The sequence below is a fragment of the Nicotiana tabacum genome, chromosome 4 (genome assembly GCF_000715075.1).
Source record: "Nicotiana tabacum cultivar K326 chromosome 4, ASM71507v2, whole genome shotgun sequence".
NCBI classification, from domain to species: domain Eukaryota; kingdom Viridiplantae; phylum Streptophyta; class Magnoliopsida; order Solanales; family Solanaceae; genus Nicotiana; species Nicotiana tabacum.
The window spans coordinates 116,595,467-116,614,291 of NC_134083.1; the positions used below are offsets into that span (position 1 = coordinate 116,595,467).

The following is an 18,825-nucleotide window of genomic DNA, read 5'->3' on the forward strand; positions in this document are numbered from 1 at the left end:
TTGGTGCATTTGTACATGCTTTGATATGGTTGTTTGAACAACATGCTTGTTACATTCTTCTTAAATTGTGCACATCTTATGTATGATTTGTCCATAATTTAAGCTGAAGAGGGTGGACAAGTTTCAGAAATTGCACCCTCGTCATTTCAACGACACGCCTTCAGAGGATACTCAGGAGTTGTTAGAACGATGACATGAGATTTTGTGTAACTTGGGACTGGTAGAGTCCAATGAGGTTTGACTTTACTGTCTTCCAGATGTAGGGATCGGCCAAGAGATGCCGGTAGACCTATGAGCAGAGCGGACTAGAAGAGTCACCTCCTCTTACTTTGGCTCAGTTTTCACAGCTTTTCTTGGAGAAGTTTATTCCACTCACTCATAGGGATAACCTACGCAGTCAGTTTAAGCATTTGTTGCAGGGTAGTATGATAGTCACCTAATATAAGACGAGGTTTGTTGATTTGTCTCACAATGCAGCTATCTTGATCCCCATTGAGAGGGAGAAGGTATAGAGGTTCATCGAGGGGCTTACTTATGGCATTAGACTTCAGATGGCTAGAGAGGCCGAGACTAAGGCTATATTTCCCCAGGTGGTGGAGATTGCTAGGAGGATCGAGCGTATTCATAGCCAGGAAAGAGAAGCGACTAGTGATAACTGGCCTATAAAGTGGGCCAAGTCGGGTAAAGGTAATATATTGGCCCAATTTATAACCTGTTCGGCCAAGCTTCTAAAATCTGCTTATTTTGAAAATCGCTTTTCTCAAAAGTGCTTTTCAAAAAAGTACTCTTGGTGAGAAGTAGTTTGTGTTTGACTCATTAATTTGAAAAGCACTTTTGAGCAACAATTAGTGTTTGACCAAACTTTTAAAAAGTGATTCTATGTGTATTATTCTCAAAAGTGCTTTTTAAAAAAATATTTTTGGAGAAATGCTATTTTTTTCTGCTTCTTCAAAACTGCTTTTACCTTAAAACACTTTTTTCCTCTTAAAAAGCTTGGCTTAATTTTGATAAAAAAATATTTTTGGCCAAAAAATAAGCTTGCCAAACATACTATTAGTTGGAGTGTGTTGGGCCAACTGAGAGGGAGAGTAATTTTGTCTTTAAGAAAAAAGGAGTTTTATGTTGCCAGAAAGCTGATTTCGAGATTTCTTCTCTTTTGCAAAAACCAAAAACTCTTTTTCATAAATTTTTAAACGCCTCACCCAATTCTGCTCCGATTTTAGCTAATACAGTCTTCACTCCCTTCTTGGTGAGTCATATTCAACACTCAGTTCACGTGCGTCTGCAAGCCGGCGGCAAATGGAGCCAGAAAAGAGCAAGATACTGATAATCGGAGTAACAGGCCGTCTAGGTTTTGAACTGGCAAAGGTCAGCCTCAACTCCTTGCATCCCACATTCGGACTCGTCAGAGACTCAGCATTTTCCGACCCCCATAAATCCCAAAAGCTTCATTTCCTTTCCGGCGCTGGTGTTACACTCATCAAGGTTCTTCCCCGCCTTCCTCAAAATTTATGATCATAATTATACGTACTTAAAAATTCTTTTAAACTACTATCTTTAGTTCTAAAAGAATGGTTTTGGACTAGAATGGTCAATGTGTGTCAAGTTTATGTTTCATTAGCCACATTAGCATAGGCAAATCCCTACATTATTATTAACCTTTAACAATTTCCTAAATTATCCTACTTTATAATTCTCCCATAACTAGTACCTGAACCAAATGACCCCTAAAAAAAGTTTGATCAAAGAAAGAAAGTATAATTTGTTATCTTTTCTAAGAAAGAAAGTTTAATTTTTCCTCATCAATAGAAAGAAAGTTTAATTTGTAGCAAATGTAGAGTAGGTGCAATGGTACTCTGTGTGGACTGAATTGAATTGAAATATTGGATCTTCCTTATAGGGGTCGTTGCAAGACCAAGATATCCTGATTGAAGCACTCGAGCAAGTTGATGTGGTGATTTGTGCTGTTTCATCTAAGCAAGTCCTCGAACAAAAGCTTCTGGTTTCTGCTATCAAGCGTGCTGGTTGCATTAAGGTCGTAGTCTGTGTTACGTTTCCTTCTTTTGTATGACTGCACTTTTCATTTAACTTTCCTTTTTACATAGTTAGTTTTGTCTGTTACAAATGTCTCAACAGAGAGCTGGCTCTGCCAACAATTTGGGTCTTATTTGTTCATTCTATTGGGCTCATAAATCTTATCATCCTACTAACCTGAGATTTTAAATTTGTTCTCTGGTAGTGCTAATTTGATTGACCTCTTGTTCTTTTTTTTTCTTTCCATTTCTGGATTGATGTGAGGATATTGTAGGCCTGAATGGAGTTCAATGAACAGAATATCTATACGAATTCATACAGCTGACCCCAACTAATTTGAAAATGAGAAGTTGCTGACTCATTAATATAAGGCAATACTAATCTTATAGATAATTGTCGAATCACAAACATCCTGAAAAAGAAAAGACTGCTCTTTCTTATTCCAAGTTCTTGATAATGTCATATGCAAATCTAGTTGAACCTAGATAGTGTTGATGCACTTGCCTTTTTCTGTACTTAAGATGTGCCTTTTTGCAGCGGTTCCTCCCTTCAGAATTCGGGTCAGATCCTGACAGAACTCGAATTTCCGATTTGGATCACAACTTCTACTCAAGAAAATCTGAGATTAGGCGTCTTATTGAAGCTGAAGGCATTCCTTACACCTATGTCTGTTGCAACTTCTTTACAAGTTTTTTTCTACCGTCACTTGTTCAACCGGGCCGGAAAACCCCTCCAAGAGATGAAGTCAGCATATTCGGTGACGGAACTGCCAAAGGTCAGATGATTGATCCATCCCAGTTGTATTAGATTAAGTTGGTGTGCTTTTGAGCTTCACTACTTGGTACTTGCCTCAGTTTCTATGAGTATAGTACTCCCTATGCTGCTCTTATGGTAGAAATATGAGATTCGAATGTTGAATGAGTTGCTTTCCTCATTCCATTTCATGCATGTGAAGAATGCAACCCTAATTTAAGTGCTCTTCACGTTTCAAGATTTGCAATTTGGTGTAACTTAAAGCGCAGAAGCTGCATGCAATGTTGTTAATTTAGCTATATTGTTCTGTCTCTATTTAATAAGCAATTATCTACTCATCTTTTTAAGTCTGCTATCTGTTGATGTGTTCCCGTGATTACAGTCTTTGTCATGAGACAACTTATAACATCTTTTCTGTATTTGAACAGCTGTCTCAAACAGGAATATAATATTTCTTATAATGTATCAAATATTTATATGTATTTAATTTAGGCTCTTTTTAATCTGTATTCTACCCTTCTATATGCGTCTACAGGAAACGACCTCTCTACCTTCTAGGTAGGGATAAGGTCTTCGTACATATCTTCCCAAACCCCACTTGTGATATTATACCGGGTTTGTCGTTGTTGTATTCTACCCTTCTATATGCAGTCCCTCTTAGAAGAAATCAAAAACCTTTTCTCCTTCCTCTTTATGGATCACGTTTAAACTATACGTCTACATTTGATTGCCATCAATTCTTTTGTAACTGTTATCTTTATCTATATTTCTCTCCAACCCTAATTTAAGTGCCCTTCACGTTTCAAGATTTGCAATTTGGTGTAACTTAAAGCGCAGAAGCTGCATGCAATGTTGTTAATTTAGCTATATTGTTCTGTCTCTATTTAATAAGCAATTATCTACTCATCTTTTTAAGTCTGCTATCTGTTGATGTGTTCCCGTGATTACAGTCTTTGTCATGAGACAACTTATAACATCTTTTCTGTATTTGAACAGCTGTCTCAAACAGGAATATAATATTTCTTATAATGTATCAAATATTTATATGTATTTAATTTAGGCTCTTTTTAATCTGTATTCTACCCTTCTATATGCGTCTACAGGAAACGACCTCTCTACCTTCTAGGTAGGGATAAGGTCTGCGTACATATCTTCCCAAACCCCACTTGTGATATTATACCGAGTTTGTCGTTGTTGTATTCTACCTTTCTATATGCAGTCCCTCTTAGAAGAAATCAAAAACCTTTTCTCCTTCCTCTTTATGGATCACGTTTAAACTATACGTCTACATTTGATTGCCATCAATTCTTTTGTAACTGTTATCTTTATCTATATTTCTCTCCAACCCTAATTTAAGTGCCCTTCACGTTTCAAGATTTGCAATTTGGTGTAACTTAAAGCGCAGAAGCTGCATGCAATGTTGTTAATTTAGCTATATTGTTCTGTCTCTATTTAATAAGCAATTATCTACTCATCTTTTTAAGTCTGCTATCTGTTGATGTGTTCCCGTGATTACAGTCTTTGTCATGAGACAACTTATAACATCTTTTCTGTATTTGAACAGCTGTCTCAAACAGGAATATAATATTTCTTATAATGTATCAAATATTTATATGTATTTAATTTAGGCTCTTTTTAATCTGTATTCTACCCTTCTATATGCGTCTACAGGAAACGACCTCTCTACCTTCTAGGTAGGGATAAGGTCTGCGTACATATCTTCCCAAACCCCACTTGTGATATTATACCGGGTTTGTCGTTGTTGTATTCTACCCTTCTATATGCAGTCCCTCTTAGAAGAAATCAAAAACCTTTTCTCCTTCCTCTTTATGGATCACGTTTAAACTATACGTCTACATTTGATTGCCATCAATTCTTTTGTAACTGTTATCTTTATCTATATTTCTCTCCAACCCTAATTTACCTCTCTACCTTCTAGGTACTATACTCAGTTTCTATGAGTATAGTACTCCCTATGCTGCTCTTATGGTAGAAATATGAGATTCGAATGTTGAATGAGTTGCTTTCCTCATTCCATTTCATGCATGTGAAGAATGCAACCCTAATTTAAGTGCCCTTCACGTTTCAAGATTTGCAATTTGGTGTAACTTAAAGCGCAGAAGCTGCATGCAATGTTGTTAATTTAGCTATATTGTTCTGTCTCTATTTAATAAGCAATTATCTACTCATCTTTTTAAGTCTGCTATCTGTTGATGTGTTCCCGTGATTACAGTCTTTGTCATGAGACAACTTATAACATCTTTTCTGTATTTGAACAGCTGTCTCAAACAGGAATATAATATTTCTTATAATGTATCAAATATTTATATGTATTTAATTTAGGCTCTTTTTAATCTGTATTCTACCCTTCTATATGCGTCTACAGGAAACGACCTCTCTACCTTCTAGGTAGGGATAAGGTCTGCGTACATATCTTCCCAAACCCCACTTGTGATATTATACCGGGTTTGTCGTTGTTGTATTCTACCCTTCTATATGCAGTCCCTCTTAGAAGAAATCAAAAACCTTTTCTCCTTCCTCTTTATGGATCACGTTTAAACTATACGTCTACATTTGATTGCCATCAATTCTTTTGTAACTGTTATCTTTATCTATATTTCTCTCCAACCCCCTCTCTACCTTCTAGGTACTATACTCAGTTTCTATGAGTATAGTACTCCCTATGCTGCTCTTATGGTAGAAATATGAGATTCGAATGTTGAATGAGTTGCTTTCCTCATTCCATTTCATGCATGTGAAGAATGCAACCCTAATTTAAGTGCCCTTCACGTTTCAAGATTTGCAATTTGGTGTAACTTAAAGCGCAGAAGCTGCATGCAATGTTGTTAATTTAGCTATATTGTTCTGTCTCTATTTAATAAGCAATTATCTACTCATCTTTTTAAGTCTGCTATCTGTTGATGTGTTCCCGTGATTACAGTCTTTGTCATGAGACAACTTATAACATCTTTTCTGTATTTGAACAGCTGTCTCAAACAGGAATATAATATTTCTTATAATGTATCAAATATTTATATGTATTTAATTTAGGCTCTTTTTAATCTGTATTCTACCCTTCTATATGCGTCTACAGGAAACGACCTCTCTACCTTCTAGGTAGGGATAAGGTCTGCGTACATATCTTCCCAAACCCCACTTGTGATATTATACCGGGTTTGTCGTTGTTGTATTCTACCCTTCTATATGCAGTCCCTCTTAGAAGAAATCAAAAACCTTTTCTCCTTCCTCTTTATGGATCACGTTTAAACTATACGTCTACATTTGATTGCCATCAATTCTTTTGTAACTGTTATCTTTATCTATATTTCTCTCCAACCCTAATTTAAGTGCCCTTCTAGGTACTATACTCAGTTTCTATGAGTATAGTACTCCCTATGCTGCTCTTATGGTAGAAATATGAGATTCGAATGTTGAATGAGTTGCTTTCCTCATTCCATTTCATGCATGTGAAGAATGCAACCCTAATTTAAGTGCCCTTCACGTTTCAAGATTTGCAATTTGGTGTAACTTAAAGCGCAGAAGCTGCATGCAATGTTGTTAATTTAGCTATATTGTTCTGTCTCTATTTAATAAGCAATTATCTACTCATCTTTTTAAGTCTGCTATCTGTTGATGTGTTCCCGTGATTACAGTCTTTGTCATGAGACAACTTATAACATCTTTTCTGTATTTGAACAGCTGTCTCAAACAGGAATATAATATTTCTTATAATGTATCAAATATTTATATGTATTTAATTTAGGCTCTTTTTAATCTGTATTCTACCCTTCTATATGCGTCTACAGGAAACGACCTCTCTACCTTCTAGGTAGGGATAAGGTCTGCGTACATATCTTCCCAAACCCCACTTGTGATATTATACCGGGTTTGTCGTTGTTGTATTCTACCCTTCTATATGCAGTCCCTCTTAGAAGAAATCAAAAACCTTTTCTCCTTCCTCTTTATGGATCACGTTTAAACTATACGTCTACATTTGATTGCCATCAATTCTTTTGTAACTGTTATCTTTATCTATATTTCTCTCCAACCCTAATTTAAGTGCCCTTCACGTTCTAGGTACTATACTCAGTTTCTATGAGTATAGTACTCCCTATGCTGCTCTTATGGTAGAAATATGAGATTCGAATGTTGAATGAGTTGCTTTCCTCATTCCATTTCATGCATGTGAAGAATGCAACCCTAATTTAAGTGCCCTTCACGTTTCAAGATTTGCAATTTGGTGTAACTTAAAGCGCAGAAGCTGCATGCAATGTTGTTAATTTAGCTATATTGTTCTGTCTCTATTTAATAAGCAATTATCTACTCATCTTTTTAAGTCTGCTATCTGTTGATGTGTTCCCGTGATTACAGTCTTTGTCATGAGACAACTTATAACATCTTTTCTGTATTTGAACAGCTGTCTCAAACAGGAATATAATATTTCTTATAATGTATCAAATATTTATATGTATTTAATTTAGGCTCTTTTTAATCTGTATTCTACCCTTCTATATGCGTCTACAGGAAACGACCTCTCTACCTTCTAGGTAGGGATAAGGTCTGCGTACATATCTTCCCAAACCCCACTTGTGATATTATACCGGGTTTGTCGTTGTTGTATTCTACCCTTCTATATGCAGTCCCTCTTAGAAGAAATCAAAAACCTTTTCTCCTTCCTCTTTATGGATCACGTTTAAACTATACGTCTACATTTGATTGCCATCAATTCTTTTGTAACTGTTATCTTTATCTATATTTCTCTCCAACCCTAATTTAACCTCTCTACCTTCTAGGTACTATACTCAGTTTCTATGAGTATAGTACTCCCTATGCTGCTCTTATGGTAGAAATATGAGATTCGAATGTTGAATGAGTTGCTTTCCTCATTCCATTTCATGCATGTGAAGAATGCAACCCTAATTTAAGTCCCCTTCACGTTTCAAGATTTGCAATTTGGTGTAACTTAAAGCGCAGAAGCTGCATGCAATGTTGTTAATTTAGCTATATTGTTCTGTCTCTATTTAATAAGCAATTATCTACTCATCTTTTTAAGTCTGCTATCTGTTGATGTGTTCCCGTGATTACAGTCTTTGTCATGAGACAACTTATAACATCTTTTCTGTATTTGAACAGCTGTCTCAAACAGGAATATAATATTTCTTATAATGTATCAAATATTTATATGTATTTAATTTAGGCTCTTTTTAATCTGTATTCTACCCTTCTATATGCGTCTACAGGAAACGACCTCTCTACCTTCTAGGTAGGGATAAGGTCTGCGTACATATCTTCCCAAACCCCACTTGTGATATTATACCGGGTTTGTCGTTGTTGTATTCTACCCTTCTATATGCAGTCCCTCTTAGAAGAAATCAAAAACCTTTTCTCCTTCCTCTTTATGGATCACGTTTAAACTATACGTCTACATTTGATTGCCATCAATTCTTTTGTAACTGTTATCTTTATCTATATTTCTCTCCAACCCTAATTCCCTCTCTACCTTCTAGGTACTATACTCAGTTTCTATGAGTATAGTACTCCCTATGCTGCTCTTATGGTAGAAATATGAGATTCGAATGTTGAATGAGTTGCTTTCCTCATTCCATTTCATGCATGTGAAGAATGCAACCCTAATTTAAGTGCCCTTCACGTTTCAAGATTTGCAATTTGGTGTAACTTAAAGCGCAGAAGCTGCATGCAATGTTGTTAATTTAGCTATATTGTTCTGTCTCTATTTAATAAGCAATTATCTACTCATCTTTTTAAGTCTGCTATCTGTTGATGTGTTCCCGTGATTACAGTCTTTGTCATGAGACAACTTATAACATCTTTTCTGTATTTGAACAGCTGTCTCAAACAGGAATATAATATTTCTTATAATGTATCAAATATTTATATGTATTTAATTTAGGCTCTTTTTAATCTGTATTCTACCCTTCTATATGCGTCTACAGGAAACGACCTCTCTACCTTCTAGGTAGGGATAAGGTCTGCGTACATATCTTCCCAAACCCCACTTGTGATATTATACCGGGTTTGTCGTTGTTGTATTCTACCCTTCTATATGCAGTCCCTCTTAGAAGAAATCAAAAACCTTTTCTCCTTCCTCTTTATGGATCACGTTTAAACTATACGTCTACATTTGATTGCCATCAATTCTTTTGTAACTGTTATCTTTATCTATATTTCTCTCCAACCCTAATTTAAGTGCCCTTCACGTTTCAAGATTTGCAATTTGGTGTAACTTAAAGCGCAGAAGCTGCATGCAATGTTGTTAATTTAGCTATATTGTTCTGTCTCTATTTAATAAGCTCTAATTCCTTTATTCTGTATGTAATCATGAAATATACAGTTTTTTCTTATAGTAGGATATTAGCTTTTTGTTGATTCTTTTTCTCATCATATACAGGTGTCTTTGTGAAAGAAAATGATGCTGCTGCCTTTGCCATAAATACAGTGGATGATCTACGTACTCTGAACAAAGTGGTACACCTGAGGCCACCAGGAAATGTGTATTCCATGAATGAGCTAGTAGATATTTGGGAAGGAAAAATGGGGAAGACACTAAAAAGGAATTACATCACTGAAGATGAACTCCTGAAGAAAATCAGAGGTTTGTCCTTTAAAATTTAGTATGTTAGTTGTGCATACTGGTGTAATCACAAATACTCTTTGCTGGCTCTATAAAAAAGTGCTCATCATACATCTTTGCATTCAAAAGAAGATTTTCAAAATCCTTATCCACCATTTTAGAAACTCCTAAATTTGTCAATTTGGAATTGTGATAAACAGTTTGTAATGGCAGAATAGGGTCATGTCCTCGGGGAGGTCGGGTGGGGGGAGGGGGTAGGGCAAGGGTCGGGGGTTGGGAAGGGGCCCAGAGGGGGTAAAGGGAGCAAGGTCGCCTGTAGGTTGAGAATTGGATCGTGGAATATAGGGACGTTGACGGGTAAATCTATAGAGCTGGCGAAGATTCTCCAGAAGAGGAGGGTCAATATAGCGTGTGTGCAGGAGATTAGGTAGGTAGGATCGAAGGCGAGGAATGTAGACGGGTATAAATTGTGGTTCTCCGGAGTCGTGAAGGGCAAGTACGGAGTGGGCATGTTGGTGGATAGGGAGCTTAGAGAGTCGGTGATAGAGGTTAGGCGGGTGAATGACAGATTGATGGCGATTAAGGTAGTAGTTGGATGGAGCACTCTGAATGTCATTAGCGCTTACGCGCCGCAAACGGGCTTGGACGAGGAGGTTAAAAGGCGCTTCTGGGAGGCGCTGGATGAGGTGGTGCGGGGTATTCCGCCTATGGAGAAGCTATTCATAGGAGGGGATTTCAATGGTCATATTGGGTCGTCTGCTCGTGGCTATGGTGAGGTGCACGGTGGCTTTGGCTTTGTTGGTAGGAACGGGGGTGGTACCTCACTATTGGATTTCGCTAGAGCTTTTGAGTTGGTGATCGTAAACTCTATGTTTCCGAAGAGGGAGGAACATTTGGTTACTTTCCGGAGTATGGTGGCTAAGACTCAGATTGACTATCTCCTACTCAGGAGGTGCGATAGGGGGTTGTGCGAGGATTGCAAGGTGATCCCGAGTGAGAACCTCGCAACTCAACATAGGCTCCTGGTGATGGACGTCGGTATCTTGATGAAGAGGAAGAAGAGGTTTGTACGGGGTCAGTCGAGGATCAGGTGGGGAGCTTTGTCTAAGGATAATGCGCGAGAGTTGGAGGGGCGGTTGACGACTATGGGTGCCTGGAAGAGTGGTGGGGACGCTAGCGCTATGTGGACGGCAACGACGAACTGTATAACGGAGGCAGCGAGAGAGGTGTTGGGAGTTTCGAAAGGTTACTCTGGTGGGCACCGAGGCGACTGGTGGTGGAATGACGTGGTCCAAGGTAAAGTGGAAGTCAAGAAAGCGGCTTACATTAAGTTAGTAGAGAGCACCAACGAGTATCAGAGGAGAGCGAACAGAGAAAGATATAAGGAGGCTAGGAATGAGGCGAAAGTAGCGGCCACAGAGGCTAAGACTGTTGCATTTGGTCGGCTGTATGAGGAACTTGGGGGCAAAAGTAGGGACAAGAAATTATTTCGGTTGGCCAAAGCGAGAGAAGAAGGCTCGCGACCTGGATCAAGTGAGGTGCATCAAAGACGAGGACGGTCGAGTATTGATGGAAGAGGCCCAGATTAGGCAAAGATGGCAGTCGTACTTTCATAAACTTCTGAATGAAGAGGGGGATGGAAACATCGTGTTAGGGCAATTGGGGCACTCCGAGAGCCATCGCGACTTTAGGTATTGTAGGCGCATTAAGGTTGAGGAGGTCGTGGGTGCTATGGGTAAGATGAGTCGGGGCAAAGCAACCGGACCAGACGAGATTTCAGTAGAGTTTTGGAGATATGCGGGTAGAGCAGGCTTGGAGTGACTGACTGGGTTGTTTAATGTTATCTTCAGGATGAAGAGGATGCCTGATGAGTGGCGGTGGAGTACAATGGTTCCGGTGTACAAGAACAAAGGTGATATTCAGAATTGTAACAACTATAGGGGTATCAAGTTACAAAGTCATACCATGAAAATTTGGGAGAGGGTGGTGGAAGGGAGGATAAGGAAGGCGGTGTCTATATCGGAAAACCAGTTCGGGTTCATGTCGGGTCGTTCTACTACGAAAGCTATCCACCTTATCAGGAGGTTGGTGGAACAATACAGAGATAGGAAGAGGGATTTGTATATGGTGTTTATTGACCTAGAGAAGGCGTATGACAAGGTCCCCAGGGACGTCCTTTGGAGGTGTCTAGAGGTGAAAAGTGTGCCAGTGGCTTACATTAGGGCGATAAAGGATATGTATGATGGAGCTATAACTCGGGTTAGGACTGTGGGAGGTGACTTAGAGCCTTTTCCGGTGGTTATGGGGTTACACCAAGGATCTGCGCTCAGCCCGTTCTTATTTGCCCTGGCGATGGACGCACTGACACACCATATCCAAGGAGAGGTGTCATGGTGTATGTTGTTCGCTGATGATATAGTTCTGATTGATGAGACGCGAGGCGGCGTTAATGGGAGACTGGAGGTATGGAGACAGGCCCTAGAGTTTAAAGGTTTCAAGTTGAGTAGGACTAAGAAGGAATATGTGGAATGTAAGTTCAGCGACGTGACGGGGGAAGCAGATGTGGAAGTCAGGCTTGACTCACAGGTCATCCTCAAGAGAGAAAGTTTTAAGTACTTAGGGTCAATTATCCAAGGAGATGGGGAGATCGACGGGGATGTTACGCACCGTATTGGGGTGGGGTGGATAAAATGGAGGTTAGCGTCTGGAGTCTTATGTGACAAGAATGTGCCACCGAAACTCAAATGTAAGTTCTATAGAGCGGTGGTTAGACCGGCCATGTTGTATGGGGCCGAGTGTTGGCCAATTAAGAATTCACATATCCAGAAGATGAAAGTAGCAGAAATGAGGATGTTGAGATGGATGTGTGGGCACACTAGGCTGGATAAGATTAGGAATGAAGATATTCGGGAGAGGGTGGACGTGGCTCCGGTGGACGACAAGATGTGGGAAGCGCGACTTAGATGGTTCGGATACGTGCAGAGGAGAAGCCTAGATGTCCCGGTTAGGAGGTGTGAGCGGTTGGCTTTGACAGGTACGAGAAGAGGTAGAGGGAGGCCCAAGAAGTATTGGGGCGAGGTGATCAGACAGGGCATAGCGCGGCTCCAGATTTCCGAGGACATGGCTCTTGATAGGAAGGTGTGGAGGTCGAGCATTAGGGTTGTAGGTTAAAGGGTAGTCGAGCGGTTTTTCTCTTTGTCCCGGTTTCCCTCTTTGTACCGACGAGTATGATAGTGTTTTGTCTAGCACTGCTAGCGATTTATGATGTGTTTCACACTTTTGCATAATATTTGTGTTACTGCTTTTCCATTTATTTGTTGTCTCTCACGTTGCTGATATTATTTTTCGGGTTTTGTTGTCACAGATCTATTGTTTCTGAACCGAGGGTCTCCCGGAAACAACCTCTCTACTCCCCTCTGGGGTAGGGGTAAGGTCTGCGTACACTCTACCCTCCCCAGACCCCACTGATGGTATTTTATTGGGTTGTTGTTAGTGGTGGTGGTGGTGGAGTTGTGATAAACAGGATGAAGCTAATTTTGCAGCTTTCTTTTAAAAGTAGAGATACTTATCATAGTCCATTCGGTGGCCAAATATCACCCTGCAAGACATAGTCCAATCGACTCATTTTTAGCTGCTTTTTCTTGCCTAACAATCCTCAACTCTCTCTCTCCTTCTACTCTCAATTGCCTTATATTTGTGTTAGTGGTCATAGGAGGGGAATTTGGAGAATTCCAGCTGAGCAGTAATTCTCCTCTTCTTTTTTTTTTTCCAGCATAGCCTTGAGAACAATGAAAAGTAGGCAGTATGAAGGCCGACTTTGGTTGATCAAGAGCCCTACTAATTACATCCGCATAAATTCTTTACAGATAATTTACTCCGTGAGCTATTATTGCTAGATGCCTGATGCATATTTATCTCTCTTTTTGATCAGTGAAAGTATAATGCATGAGAAACTCTCTATTTCCTAGGACATCTTATATCCTGAATGGTTAATTTGTTTGTTTCAGAAATGCCGTATCCTGAGAATATGGAGTTGGTTTTCATATACTCTGCATTCGTTAAAGGAGATCAGACATACTTCAGCATTGACTCTTCTGGTGATTTGGAAGGGACGCAGCTATATCCACAAATAACATACACCACAATAAGCGAGTTTCTGGACGCCTTGTTGTAATATTTGTTGCATACTACTCTTCTAACCAAATAAGTGTATTCCTTCCTTCTATTGATGCATTATAAACCTAGAGATGCACTAGATTCCAACTTGGTTCGATTACTCGACGTGCAATCTTCCTTGACTCTTATAGGTGCTCTTTTCTATGGAATCATTGGTTTCTGTATGGCTCCTTACTGGTAATATTAGTTGTTTTTGCTTTAAGAACCCTCATTTTACAATATCATCATTTAGCTAGGATGAGTAAGTAGTGACTTTTCTCGAATCATAAATTGGATATGTAATTAATAATAATAGTAATTATTATTATAAATTTTTTTTGGGTCTCTTAAATTTAAAACCTGCGAAGTCTGTAAATGTTGTGTCCAACAAATATGGTTTCTTGAAGTTGAGGGCAGAGTCAGTAAGACTGATTGCAACTTGCAAACTCTCTTTGCATGATGGTATTCACTTTTCGTCTTAGATAGTCAAAGATAGCAGCAATAATCCTCTTTGAATCCACAACTCCATCTTTAAGTTTTTGCTTGTCAACGTTGATGATGGGTAGGGGTGTCATGGGCGGGGGGTTAAAATGAATTATATTTCCATGCGGCAAAAGATCTTAGTGACGGGGATTAGAGATTCCATAAAAATGAGTCACATTCTAAACAACCATGGTCTACAGAGGGATCGTGTATCTAAAGCTGTCTAATGAAAGGATGATCCAACACCAAATAATGTCCTTTACATCAGCCCTCCCCACAATGAAGTTATCTTGGATGAGTTCCTTTGTGGGATAAAGAAGCTGAAAACCCCCTTGAAAGGGCGTATATACAATTTAGGAATACTGAAATACTTGGAAAGGTATACGTACCAGAGGAACAACTTGTTAAGAACATTGATAGTAAGACGTACCCTCGAGCGATAGTTTGATTAGTCGAATAACACAGGAGTTTGGTTTGTTTAAGAAATTCCTACCTCTATTTATCAGGCCAAATGCGTCACAACATAATTTGCACTAGACAAGCAACTATAGTCACACCAAATGGTAGGATCTTGTTGGTAATGAAAATAGAACTAGCAGAGCACTAAAGAATGTAATTTCATATGCTAATAAGATTCACTGCAAGTAACTACAATAGATCTCCATTTTCCAATCAACTATGGCTACCAGAACTGCAAATCTAGTTGTTACATGTACCAGATTAGACTATTTCAGCAAGTACAAGTATTAAATCTGAGAGAAAAGGAAAAACAACTAAACAATCACTAACAAACTACATTTTGGTAACTCCGAATTCAGGTCAGAGTAGAATGTAGATACAAATCCCATAAAGAAAAAACTATGGAACAACTTCATCCATTCTTTTCCCCTTTTGGCCTATTTCTTCCTCCATTTAATTTTGAAAAAAAACCCGCAATAGTTCAGTCTGCTCTGGGGCTGCTGCCACTTGCTGATGGCCTTTTCCCAGAGTACTTCTGTTGCAATAACAAAGAAAGTGCATCAATATTTACCAAATGAGACTAGTAAAATCAGTTGTTGCCTGCATAAGCAGCTTGACACAACTTGAAAACACAAACTCATTAGCTGCTGATCTCACCTGCTTTCCAAGGTTGAACGGGATGTATTTGTATTTGATCATGTGCATAATTTGCCGCTTCATTGTAAGGACAAAAAGAACAATCCAATAGCAGAGCAATATAGGCCAGAACACGGGAACATCAAATAAAGAGAAGAATGTCATCATAAATGCAACACAGAAAGCCTTTGTTATGGCATACCTGAGACAAACAAAACAATCATAAACATGCAGTAACACCTAAAATGTTAGAGAAAGCAGCAAACTGCCTGAAACAGATGTACTGGAATCTTTATCGTGCTTTAATATGCTATGTAAAGGAAAAATGCAGACAGCAAATATGAGATCAATAAGTGGCAATAGCACCCAAAAGCAATATTGTGAAAGTTACAGCAGTGCCTTGAATCAGTCTCCATGACTATTTAAAGTCATTCCCACAAGAAAAAGAAAGATATTTGACTATTGAAAGAAATAGTAAAACCAAACTCCTCTATTTACCAAATTCACAACTCCGCACCCCAGAAAGTAAAAAGATGAAAAAAAAATCAGTTTTTACATTAACATGAAGCACCAAAACATGTCATTCTCCTTCCTATGATTCTTTGGTTAATGGAAAACATAGCATACCATTGGATGGTGTAACTCCAGATTATGCAAAATTATTCAAAAGAGATGCATGCACACAAGTATATGATTGGCTGATAGAATGCAAACAACCTAATGATTGGTATTCTTATCTTTTAAGGAGATGCACGCACATGAATACATGAATGCTAACCTAATGATTAGTATTCTTTTCTTCCGAGAAGGGTTGGACATTTTTTTTTAGTTTAGTACCTAATTTTTCCTTCTTTCGTACACATGTAGTCTGTAACGGTAATACACATGTAGTCTGTAACGGTAAGATACCGTCGCCAAAAAAAGGTTGATTTTCAAAAGGCAAAAACAGAAAATTACGAAGCATTTATGAAACTATTGTAGTGATACCCCAACTTGCTCCTTCTAAGCAGGCATCTTCTAGAAGTAACCTTACAGAAAGAAATTGAAGTAATTCCAAAAGATTACAACCCAGGACATAGGGGGAAAGAAACCAATATTCTAAGGTTATTGGAGGACCCGACATCCTCTAAAACAACCTGGATACTGCCCTCGGCTTCGTACTTGTTCATCTTTTGATTACATAATTCCTACAGATCCGTTAACTTTGGGAACTGATTCTGTAACTAACTTGGCTTAACAGAAATATTATCAGCATAAAGGCTGTGCTTAAGCCATATTTACAATTCAAAATCCAAACAGTAATCCTTGTTCTATCTTACAAGTAATCTATAATGTCAAGCAAAGGTTCTCTGCATCTTCTAAAAAGCTGTTTTTACACCAAAAATGAAACAAAAAAGCCCCCAATCTTTCTTCTTTTTGCCTTTCTTTTGAGGAGTTAGAAAAAGTGCCCCTAATCTTACGCAACATATATCAAAGATCATACATTAGACAATATTGTCGCACACGTCAAGGAAGGAAAAAGGTGGACAATACTTCTATGTTGCTCTTCAGCTCATGAAGCAGCACTTTTATGTGTCTCCTGATGCTGGTAAGGAAAAGGTGGGCAGTACTACTATGTTGCTTTCATGAGTTTTATGAAGCAGCTCTTTTTCTGTATCTTGTAATACTACCACCCCATCCTTGGAGATATAAATAATATAGGAGTTGCCCATAAGGAAAAATAAACTAGAACGACCAGAGCCATAAGGTACCCTAACGGTTAAATCTATGTCATGAAACTGACTCAAGCACTGAAGAAGATGTTAGTGCTCTCAAGACAACCGTTTAATGACAGGCATATCATCTTCCAAATTCTGAAAAGCATGTATGCTTCCTGCTTCTAACTTCTCACATGTAAATAACACTCTCAAATTTAACCAAGGAACACCAACGTCAAACAACATATAGAGAAACCTAAAACAACTTTGAGTAGACATCAAAAAACTACAGCAGATGATAAAGGTATCACCCTTTATAAAATATGGATGACAACCATTTCTTACCCCAATAGCAAAAAGTTCACAGCCCATATAGCAGGAAGAGAAAATCAAAAGAGATGACAACCATTTCTAGCAGAAAATAGGAAGAAAAAAAAAGAATCACAGCCATACAGGCAGACATATTACCAGAACTTGAACTCTGGAAGGCGACGTATGAAAGGCTTGAATTCGTCTGAACCTTTAGTTGGCAACAAAGGTCCATCTGATGGTTCCAGTTCAGGGTCAGCAAGAGGCGATAGAAAACCAATCAGCAAATTGAGTATGTAGATGCCCAAACCATAGGTAACAATGTAGAATCCTTGAAGATAATAAACCCGCAGGGCATAAACAAATGCTAAGACAAAGGTTCCAATCCACCTATAGGGAGCATGAGGAACAGTTTTATCTAAATAGTACTGGAAAGTTTGTGAGAGTTCATGACTCCGTTGGTTAAATGCTGCAGCTGCCGAGGCACCATCACCTCCAACTCTCTCCATAAAAACTCAACTCTACAATCCTAAAAATGCCACATAACAATGGAATAAGATCCTTATTAAAAAATTAATGGAATAAGATCAAGGGCAAAACGTCATGCTAAAAATTGTTAGGTATACATTGCCAATCACAGTGGGATCATCACCAAAGAAGCAAAAGAGTGAGAAAACTCAATTCTATCACCTTGAATGTGAATAAGAACTTCACATTAGATCAATTTATAAGAAGTTATGATAAAGCTGATTGCCTATACCGCCCATTATAGCTGGCGATCATAACAGAATGAAAGTTCCCACTTTCTTATTGCTAGCAAGTTGCAACTCCCTCAATGTAGATTACTCCTCCCTTTGTTCCAATTTATGTGGCAACATTACTATTTGGGGAATCAAGAGGTCTTTGACCATGTTTTTCTTGAAATTTTTGACTTATTATATTATGCAGTTTCTAAATATGTAAATTGACATGGATGATTAACTATTTGAGCTCCAATCCTTGCCACATAAAGTGGAACAAAGGACAAATTGATCAATCACTCATCAAGCTAGTCGGGTCAGCTATACGAATCCTCGTATAACATTTCGCTCTATTCTACTTGAGCACATTTCATTATGAGAGAGAAACCGAATGCCAAAAATAAAAGCACCAAAGAGATTAGATCTGAAAAAGGGCTGATTAGATATTAGAAACTCAATGTTCAAAATATTTGTGTGTCTGATCCTTACCTTCGCCGAAGGACTTAAGTATATGAGGATTTGGGCGGGAGAAAATACGATCGTCGATGACTGATAGCGGCGAAGGATCTATTTTGCTTTGTATTGGTGATTGGATAGTACGCTACGGCCCCTCTCTACCTCTGCTTCACAATATATCCGTCCTTTCGTTCTCCCTCCCTCTCTTTCTTCTTTTTCTTTTTCTTTTTCTTTTTGGTTATCTGTTGTAAAGAATACAATTTGTTTTTGCTAATGGTCCTATGCTACATTTATTTAACCATTTGCTAAAAATATAATCCATTCATTTTTCATATTTTCCTCCTTAGTTATATTACTTGGTTAGGAAGTAAGAAAGATTTAATTAGTCTTTAATAATTATAATATTCTCACTCAAATCATGACAACGTAGCCTATATAAGATGAATTCCCTTGTTGGTGTTGACTTCTAATGATGTCGGTCCATATTCTTAACATTTAAAATCTAATGTTG

General features: G+C 38.4%; 2 protein-coding genes across 5 annotated transcripts; one reads left to right on the plus strand and one right to left on the minus strand.

The window, feature by feature from the left end:
* Positions 1-1,088: 1,088 nt before the first annotated feature.
* Positions 1,089-13,776, plus strand: LOC107786911 (putative pinoresinol-lariciresinol reductase 3). 4 transcript variants are annotated; one of them, XR_012708913.1, is made up of 7 exons: positions 1,089-1,485; positions 1,901-2,035; positions 2,572-2,809; positions 9,197-9,400; positions 12,744-12,806; positions 13,152-13,257; positions 13,387-13,522. XR_012708913.1 is itself a non-coding variant. In XM_075252345.1 (6 exons), exons 1-6 carry the CDS (start codon positions 1,300-1,302, stop codon positions 13,510-13,512), a joined length of 957 nt encoding a protein of 318 aa, XP_075108446.1. In that variant the 5' UTR covers positions 1,089-1,299; the 3' UTR covers positions 13,513-13,776. The 4 variants fall into 4 exon arrangements, 3 of the variants coding, with proteins under 3 accessions (XP_075108446.1, XP_075108445.1, XP_075108447.1); XM_075252345.1 differs by lacking the exon at positions 13,152-13,257 and having other exon boundaries at positions 12,744-12,811; positions 13,387-13,776; XM_075252344.1 differs by lacking the exon at positions 13,152-13,257 and having other exon boundaries at positions 13,387-13,776.
* Positions 13,777-14,610: 834 nt separating this feature from the next.
* Positions 14,611-18,583, minus strand: LOC107806558 (protein RER1A-like). The gene is made up of 4 exons (XM_016630728.2): positions 18,348-18,583; positions 17,278-17,647; positions 15,134-15,314; positions 14,611-15,011 (listed from the first exon to the last, which is right to left on the minus strand). Exons 2-4 carry the CDS (start codon positions 17,625-17,627, stop codon positions 14,958-14,960), a joined length of 585 nt encoding a protein of 194 aa, XP_016486214.1. The 5' UTR covers positions 17,628-17,647; positions 18,348-18,583; the 3' UTR covers positions 14,611-14,957.
* Positions 18,584-18,825: the final 242 nt, after the last annotated feature.